Source organism: Sprattus sprattus (assembly GCF_963457725.1).
Source record: "Sprattus sprattus genome assembly, chromosome: 13".
In the NCBI taxonomy this organism is placed as follows: domain Eukaryota; kingdom Metazoa; phylum Chordata; class Actinopteri; order Clupeiformes; family Clupeidae; genus Sprattus; species Sprattus sprattus.
Window position 1 is genome coordinate 6,387,802 of NC_137911.1, and position 9,658 is coordinate 6,397,459.

A 9,658-nucleotide genomic window follows, 5' to 3' on the forward strand; every position below is an offset into this window, starting at 1 on the left:
TTGTAATGAGTGACTGCTCACTCAGTGGCTCATACTAACATGCTGTTGTCAAGAGCATGCTGTGTTTTATGAAAATCAAAAAAATCATACAATTTAAAAAACAGTAAGAGAGGTAGATAAGGTAGGTCAATAATGCATCAATAAGTGACTACACACAAGTAAGTTCCTTACAGAACCTTAAAAAAACTTTATTTATATAATTAACACATAGGATTTCAGCTGTTTGAAGTTGCACAATCAAGAAAAAGAAATAAGGCAGACTCCCTGTGGAATGATCACATAACGCTGTTGGCTTGACAGTAAGCCTAAACCGTTGCCCACCACCAGCATTCAATCTCCCAATAGGGCAATTCCCTTTAAAACACAGATATTTTCGTAAAAAAAAAAATTGAAAATATAGATTATCTACAGGTAATGGAACACTTAATGCCCTCTTGTTTGCTGATCCCACCACTGTATCTTTCACCACCCCAGTCCCACACACAGATGAGTGCTTCTAGGGGCCTCGAGAGAGACGGCAGAGGAAGCCATGCTTTTCTCTCAAACAGCCAGAAGATGGGGCTACAACGCCAAGGCCGTTCAGAGGACAGGACTCCAACACCTATGGTAGCAGATTCCTGGACATCATCCATTCTGTGTCCTTTACTCCATCAGTGTCCGATGCATCGTCAAATAATGGAGGCACACTTTCACCTGGATCCACGAAATGTGAATGTGTGTGTCTATGGGTAAATGGAGAATTCTGTGTAGAAGTGGACAACGCCAGCATTTCAAACTTAGAACCAACAATGGAACACCCTGGGATCTCTGTGACTGAAAAAGTGTTACGTTCACTTAATGTCTAGCACTTCATTTTTTCTGTTCAACATTTAAGAATAAAACTATGCGGTACCATCTCCAACTGTAAGCATCTGGTCATGTGAACAAAACTAAATTCTATTTTGTACAGTATTCGATATTACATATCCAGTGATGCTGGCAAGTTTGGGAACCCTTTAGAATGTTCTATACTTCTGCATAAATATGACCTATAACATCAGATTTCCACACAAGTCCTAAAGGTCAATAAAGAGAGCCCAATTAAACAAATAAGACAAAAATACTATACTTGGTCATTTTATAAATTATAAAAAATATTATACTTTGTCGATTTAGTGAGCCATATTACATATATGAGTGGCAAAAGTATGTGAACCTTTGCTTTGAGTATCTGGCGTGAGCACCTTGAGCAGCAATACCAACTTCTGTGCGTGGGTCGTCTTGCTGCCTGAACACATTCTCTGGACATTCAGTTCATGGACAGGGGTATGGACTTTTTCCTTCCAAATTAGAAGGTATAACTTAAAACTCTTTGTTCCATCAATGAAGGCAAGCAGTTTTGGCCCAGATGCAGCTCAAAACATGATAGCACGTTTCACAGATGGGATTGCATTCCCTCCATTTGTAGGTCTCTTCCTCCACACAATCTGTCTGACTGTGGACTAGTGGAGTCCAAATTCTTGAAGTTGTTCTGTAACCTTTTTCAGCCTGATAAGCATCAACTACTTCTTGTGAAGATCAGATTTTGATCGATCCATTCTTAAAACAAGGAACTCATTTACACCTGATTGTCATCCCATTGATTAAAAACACTTGACTTTAATAAATTAAGTACAATACTTCTTTCTCATTGGTTAAATTGGGTTGTCGTTATCTACTTTAAGGACTTGTATGAAAATCTGAAGTTTTTGGTAATATTTATGCTGAAATATAGAAAATTGTAAAAGGGTTCAAAAACGTTCAAGCACCACTGTATACAACTGCTTTGCTCAAGCTGTTTACCTTAAAGCTGCTGTAAGGAATCATTTTGTACAATACATAAGCCATCTTTACAATAGGATGGCCAACACTCAAACATATGCGCTGAGAAAAGCACTGATGGGCTTTGTGTTCAAGAAAAACAACAATCATAACACAGTCAACATGGATTAAATAACCAGAAAACTAATTAGGATGGGCAACTCTACCTGCCAATTATTCTGACTGTGCACAGCACATGTTAGGGAGGTGCGCCGCCCCTGTACTGGCTAAGTCTGGTAGACCTTACCAAAAACAGTTAACATATCTTAAAGCAGCTTTAATTTAGGTGAAGATGCCAGAAACTACCTCTAGGAAACAGAGTGCAAGTCTGTTCGAAAAGGCAATCAGTTATAGATGGTGAATGATTTATTGTCGTTTGAGTGATGGGAGTTCTGAATGAAATAAAAGACATACTAAGCAGTGTTCATCAAAGACCAGCCCGCATTAACAGTAGATCTGTCAATCTAACTCCCAAGTCTAACTCCCTTATGTAAGCACACAATTTTTCTTCCACTCGATGTTACCAAATTTAACTCTAATGAGAACAACCATATCTGCCTAACTGATCTACTTTCAAGGAAACCAGAGAGGCCTTTCCTCAGGTCTATTTAGAACATGGATATAAATGTCTGCCTCGAGAAAACCATTTATTTTACATGTTGTATTTTATGCCTCTTTATTGAGCTGTGGTTCCGGCCTATTCTTCACCGCTGCACTTTTTTAGTTTATTATGGTCGAGTGATTCAGTCACTAAAATGAAGGTGCAGGGCAGAAAATCCCTTAAAAGTGTTTAATAGACATGTGTGATTGTTCTGTAAAGCAAACATTGATGTGATGTTTGAACCCATGTTGGCTCCTTGACTGCTCACTGCACTTTGTTTAACCCCTGACCAGAGTCCATTGACTTATCTCTGATGCAAAGACCGTTTCCATAATTACATTGTTGACGAAGTTAAACTACAAACCCCCCTTCACCCAGAAAAAAAGGCCTAAGAAACAAATATGAAATGGAGCATGTCAGCATTCAACCACACAGCATGTTCACATTTCATGCACAGGAGGGAGGGGGTCTATACCATGGTGTAGGGGTCTGTACCATGGGACACCAAGTGGACACCCATCCCTTTCCTTCAACCACCTCATCTTCTTTACTCAGTTTGGTCAAAATGACTTGATTCCAGGAACGACGTATCCGTCCACAGGTCCCAGAAATGGCAACATGAGAAGTGCGTGTGGCCTTAAACACTGAACCTCTTAAGTCTTTTTCTCCTTTCCAGACCTTTACATCCATTCATCCATCCATCCATCCATCCATCGCCCAGCTCTTCCCATCTGGCTGATCTGATGCCCCGTCTAATGCTGATGTCCAATGGACAGCACCAAGGGAATGAGGCATCCCAGCACCAGGGCGCCTACCTCCACTTTACTCAGTCCTTTCCCAGAATTCCCTGCACTGGGCCCGTGGCTGTGGCCTGTCCCGCCCACCTCTGGCAGGACGTGCACAGTGGCCACATAGAGGAAGGTGCCAGCGGAGAACAACATGGCTACTCCCGTGGCATTCACATCTGACAATGCCTCTTTACTGCTCTGAAGGGGAGAAACACAAGCGAGACGGAGTCAAATCAGAAGGGTAGCAGTGAAGAGACAAGTGGGCAATCATTTGGTGTAGATTATTAAGTGTAAATTGTAAATGTAATTAAGAGATTCACAAAATCTGCTACACAATCTGTGGCATTGGGATCTGTGCTGCAGTCTGTCATTGGTGTGGAGGAGGAGGAGGAGGAGGAAGAGAGAGGTTTACCTGGCTGAGGCCCAGAAACGTGAGCATAGCTAGGGCTGGTGCTGCCAAGGCGAATACCAGCAGGTGCTTGCGAATGCGATTCCTCTCTAGGCCTGCATGCATCAGGAAAGACACGAGACCAAATGCAGCCGGAGCCTGTCACAGGAAACAAAAGGGAATTTAGAGGAACAAAGGCTTGAAATGATCAAGTGGTAAACTTTGACGAGTGAAAACTGAATAATGTTATTGCAAATCACACAATTGGGTATGCAAGTAGTTCAAGCAGGTTGGTGACACCGAAACCGTATGCAGAAAATCACAGAGCTGATCTCCCATATCACTTATCATGAGTTGTCAACCCTATTCATCGACTCATATGTGCAAACATGAAGAAAGCCCAAAATGCAGTAAAGGAGTCTGACAGTAAGGCGTTGTGTCTAGTTACCTTGTGCAGCATGATGGCCACAAACACAATGAGCTGAACGCTGGTCTGAGATGTGGAGGCAGCAGCACCCAGAGCCACCCCATCAGCTGGAATCAACAAACAAACAAACTCATTGGAAATTCCCTCAGGGAGACTGGTCATGCCATTGTGTTCTCTATTCTATAAAATATGTCAGTATAACAGATGTATTAAGAAGTAAAATCTTAATGTAACACACAAGATACATTCATTTTTCCAACTAGAAAATTCAGGCCCTCCACCTACCTGCAGCATGGACTACAAGACCCAGAGTTGTGGTGATCTTTGAGCTGGCTATTCTTGCAGACTCAGGATCTGTGGAGACAACCAAAAAATGTTCAGCTTCATCGATAAACCAATCACAGTCCAGTCACTGCCTGTCAGAGCATTATCCTGAGGATTGATTTTTTAGGCAAAGGTTGAGAGTTCAAAGGTAGTGTTGAACAAACTTACCATCACTACTGCTGCTGCTATGCATGTGTGAGGTACCAATCTGGTCCACCAACAGCATGAAGACAAAGCCCAGGACCAGGGAGACACCGATGTAGGCATGGAGTTGTTCATGCCCATGCTCACCACTAGTGCCCGCAACTGGCTCCACTGCCACCTTGGGCTCCGACACCCCTGACTCCAGTTGCCCGTGCCCATGATGCCCAGCTGAGAACAGTAGCAGAAGATCATCCCCATTATTCATTACTGGCTCACAACCACAACTATGTTCACAACAACCTATGCATTATTGATCTTAAGATATCTATGTAGTACTGTACTGATTTCATAACAAACCTCGGGAAAGAAATGTTAAGACAAAAGGAAACCTCTCTATTGTTATTATAGTCACAAGCTGCTCAAATGTATCTTTCATATCGCATATCCCTCTCATTTAGATAGCAATGTAAACAATAGGTCCTCTAGGCTTGCAATGGTTATTATTATGTCACAAAAATGATATGGTTATTATTCCATAGTTGGATTTGTCATTACTCAGAGTGTTGTATATAGACCCACCCTCCAGAACCTCCTCATAGAGTGCGTGGACTCCCTCTGGGATGATGACAGCAAGTGCAGTCCCGCATAACAGGCCTGCTCCCAGGACCGTCACTAGCTTCAATTTTTCCTGAGGGACAAATACATATTTACTTCACTCTACATTCCATATTAATAATTAGCCCAAAAATGTTAAGGGCATAAACAGTAAACTAAATGTGCATTGTACCGTGTGGAATCAGCGTCACTGGATCTGCTTTAGCACAGGAATGAGAGGACATGAAAGCTAACTATGCAGGACTTAAACTTCTGGTAAACTGTTTTAAGGCTGATAACAGTTTATTTTTTTTTTAAAGTGGGCTCTGCTTTGCTAAAATAACAGCCTACAGTAGAGCCTGAGCCACTAAGGGTATTTACAAACTAGACTACCCATAACCCATGCAATGAACTCAGAGTCCACTGCTCTTTGACCCAATGGCGTCCTATTTGACACCCCCAAAAGCAAAGACTCCAATTACAATTACATTTCAGAATCAGACGTGCTGCTCGTTGCAACAGCAATCATTTGTATTCAACTCGACACTCATTCGCGATGTAAACGTTAATGTTAGATTTGGTTTTCAAACAAACTAACGTTGGCTTGAAATGCAGGATGTTACTCCATGGACCGTGGTAAAGTTGGTTGGAAGTTGGATATTCAACAGACATTCGGACACCCGTATGTTTAGGGACCATCAACAAATTACACATTTAAAATTTCAAAAGTCAATAGCTTTTCAACAACATGAACTAAAAACATAAAAATGATGTTGAACTGTTCAAAATGTATGCATACATGTTGCACAGCCTTTATTTTGTTTATTTTCATATCAGGTTGTAACAAAATGTTTTAATTCAAAATAAATCTTCAAACTTCAATAGCTTTTTGGTCATGTGACTTATCATCCTCAAATTAGTTTCAGAGTGTTCATTAACTATGTATACATGTTGCACAGCCTTTAGTTTTTTCATTTTCACCTCACACTATTTTAAGTGAATTTTTGAAAATGTTAAACTTCAATAGCTTTTTGGTCATGTGACTTATCATCATCAAATCTATTTCAGAGTGTTCACTGACTATGCATACATGTTGCACAGCCTTTAGTTTTTTCATTTTCACTTCACACTATTTTCAGTAAATGTATGAAAGTCTGAAACTTCAATAGCTTTTTGGTCATGTGACTTATCATCCTCAAATTAGTTTCAGAGTGTTCACTGACTATGCATACATGTTGCACAGCCTTTAGTTTTTTCATTTTCACCTCACACTATTTTCAGTGAATTTTTGAACATTTGAAACTTCAATAGCTTTTTGGGTAATCGGTTGTGTTTTCTGGTTTTCAGAAGAAATGTCTTACAATTTGTATCGTCATCTCAATTTCCATGACCAGTTTGCCAGCTAACTTGCTAGCTATCTACATTGTCTGAGGTAACGTTAGTCTGAGGAGTTCGTCTGGAGTTGGTTGATAGCCAGCTATTGACTCAGCCTCATCACTTACTAAACTGATCAGATTTAGATAAAGAACATGTATAATTAAAAAAACTTCGTCTCTACTAGTATTTCAAATCCCTCCTTTGTTTTGAGCTGTAAGCTTATGGTAACATCAGTAGCTACAATCAATAGCAAGGTCATCATTGAATATTGAAAACCTCATATTGAAATGGTATTCAGCAGATTATTCGACAGCCAACTAGTAATATGTTGTGATGTTAAATTTTAAGCTTGTACAGCTTATATGCTGTAGAAAAGCTAATCACAATGAAATCAGGACCAAGGTATAGGACATCACTACTACAAAAATGTATAGAAGATGTGATATAGCTTGTCCGTATGTAGTACACACTTGGATATTGAGCTGATGTGGCATAAAACAATTGACATAAAAATGGATGAAACAATAATGACTTCCACTGTGATGGCTTACAATAATAGGATAGTTTTTATTCTTTTATGTGTGACAGGATGTCAGTTGTTCCACCTCATCTGAGGGTAGAGAAGTGAGTGAGGGTGCTGTGGCAGCAAAGAGAAGTGAGGACATGGGGGAGAGGAACAGCGAGAGGCCTGATGAGCCTAAGGAAGCTTCAGTAGGACATAGTAGGTTTCTCACTGACGGAATTGAAGATGGAAAGTTGTCAGCTTACAAGTGGTGGTGTTTGTATAGGTGGTCTGACATTATAGTCTGTAGTCTATAGTAGTCTGACATTAGATCCATTACTACCCTCTATCCCGAAACAAGATCAACTGCCACACACCCCTCTATGCCTGTTTATACATTGAATGCTAAACAGTATCCTTTCAGGAAGTCACAGAGACACCAAATCTTAATACCCCATCTGACGGGTTCCTTAGGCATATACTGTTTCCAAAGTAACATGCCGTCAAATTTAATCATGGCCTCACCCACTGAAAGATTTTTACATGGTCAAAGAAGTTTAAGGACGTAGTTGCACAGCATTTTGCTGGTGGTGAACATTGACTGAGACAGGTATCCATGAATTTTGGAAGTGGTCATTGACTGCATTTTGTATCTAAGCAATGGAAAAGTATCCCATTTAGTTGGTCTACTGCTGGATGTGTTAAGTGTTTTGAGAAAGAGTACATGGTATTGAACCAAGTGTGAAAATGATTGGAAAAAACTGTAATGGTCTCACTTTCTGAAGCTTGTCACCAGAGTCTGCTATCGTTGGGTTTGAACAGGGTAGGTATCTACATAACTCCTCATACTTATTTCATGGCATTGGTGTCTGCCACATAGGACACTTGTAAGGCTGGATCAGATGAACAGTAGTCAAGAAAAGAGGGTATATGATGGATACCCATGAGGATGTTTATCCTCACAAATCCTCCTTCTCTGTTTTTCGTGGGATTTTGCTGGAGTGTTCTAGAATTCTATTGGGGTATAGAGGGTTAATGAACACTCTGAAACTAATTTGAGGAGGATAAGTCACATGACCAAAAAGCTATTGAAGTTTGAAGATTTATTTTGAATTAAAACATTTTGTTACAACCTGATATGAAAATAAACAAAATAAAGGCTGTGCAACATGTATGCATACATTTTGAACAGTTCAACATCATTTTTATGTTTTTAGTTCATGTTGTTGAAAAGCTATTGACTTTTGAAATTTTAAATGTGTAATTTGTTGATGGTCCCTAAACATACGGGTGTCCGAATGTCTGTTGAATATCCAACTTCCAACCAACTTTACCACGGTACTCCATGGGCCGATTTGCATTGAGTAAAACTAATAACAATAAAACCAATGTTAAGATACTCACCTCAGAGAAATTAACAGCCAAAGGAATGGTTCCGGCAACATAACACCCCACTAACATTGCCAATGACAGCAGACTTATTGAGCTGAAATCATCCATGATTGCGTTCGCTCGTTACAGCAATCTATAGCTAACGTTGACGCTCTAAAAAGCTAATCCAAACAGCAGTGCAGAAGTTCTACTGACGTTCCCTGTTTAGTTAGTGCACTGTAAATTCAAATGTAAGAGAGCTTTGCAGCTGGAATGATCCTGACAAGTTACGTAAACTGAATATATCAAATTTACACGGCAGTCAATATTAATAATCAACGAAGACTAGATGATTAACTTAACCGATTGATTAATATTTGTGTGATATGATCTCCGGACAGTGAGCTACCTATCAGATAGCTAGCTTCGTAGACAAACTCTCACAACTAGCTAAGCTTAGCAGTCTTATAAAGCTGAAAGTCAACCGCCTTGGAGTCAGACAGTTTAAGTAAACAACATTCGACAACAATGTAAATACAGATACGTGGAAAATACGTGTATCCGTTTTTAAAAATGATACGGTCCACCAGTACGGAAACCCATCCTCCTAAACTGGTCGTTTGTTAACATAGCCTACCTACCTAGCCACGCTCAATGGTCCCTTGCCACAGTGGCAGAAATTACGCCAGATAACGTAAGCTAGCCTTCCTAGTTAGCTCTTGCTACTGATGTCACCTATGATGAAGAAGCTAAGATGGATGTATTGGTAATGAGCCATAACGCATTTTACAGTCTTATAGAAAATCTTTTTGTGCCTATATTATTCGAGAGCTGCCGACTAAACAATTAGTTGCTCGCCTGTCTAATATGAATAGTTGGGCTGATTCTAGCTAGCTGGCTATCTAGCAGTTTACATTCCGAAGCCACTCACAACCACTATGAACTCTGGGATATTTCCGTTTTACAACAGTCCATTCCAAGCGTTTGACAACAGTCCTTTGTCAAAGTAAAGGTTTCAATACAGAACACACGAACTGTCGGCTCTGTAGACGCTAGGGGGCAACAACAAAAATGCACCCAACCACTTCCCTAGTAAAATATTGGTCTGTTCACAATAGAATATATGAATTATTGTACAATATTCATTTATTTATACCTACCACCAGCCAATACGATTTAGATGGCGTCCTTCTCTCTTATTAGCCTGGACAAATATTGACTACACTATACTTAATTTATTGTTGTCTGGCAAGTCTAGGACAAGGACAAGTCTCAACTGGGATCTGTTGTGCCGCTGTATCTA

At 40.1% G+C, this 9,658-nt stretch overlaps 1 protein-coding gene across 1 annotated transcript; it reads right to left on the bottom strand.

The window, feature by feature from the left end:
- Positions 1-263: 263 nt before the first annotated feature.
- Positions 264-9,263, bottom strand: slc39a9 (solute carrier family 39 member 9). Its single transcript, XM_080849676.1, has 7 exons — positions 8,389-9,263; positions 5,091-5,199; positions 4,536-4,739; positions 4,329-4,397; positions 4,065-4,150; positions 3,641-3,775; positions 264-3,426 (listed from the first exon to the last, which is right to left on the bottom strand). Exons 1-7 carry the CDS (start codon positions 8,482-8,484, stop codon positions 3,193-3,195), a joined length of 933 nt encoding a protein of 310 aa, XP_080705802.1. The 5' UTR covers positions 8,485-9,263; the 3' UTR covers positions 264-3,192.
- Between the last annotated feature and the right edge of the window lie 395 nt (positions 9,264-9,658).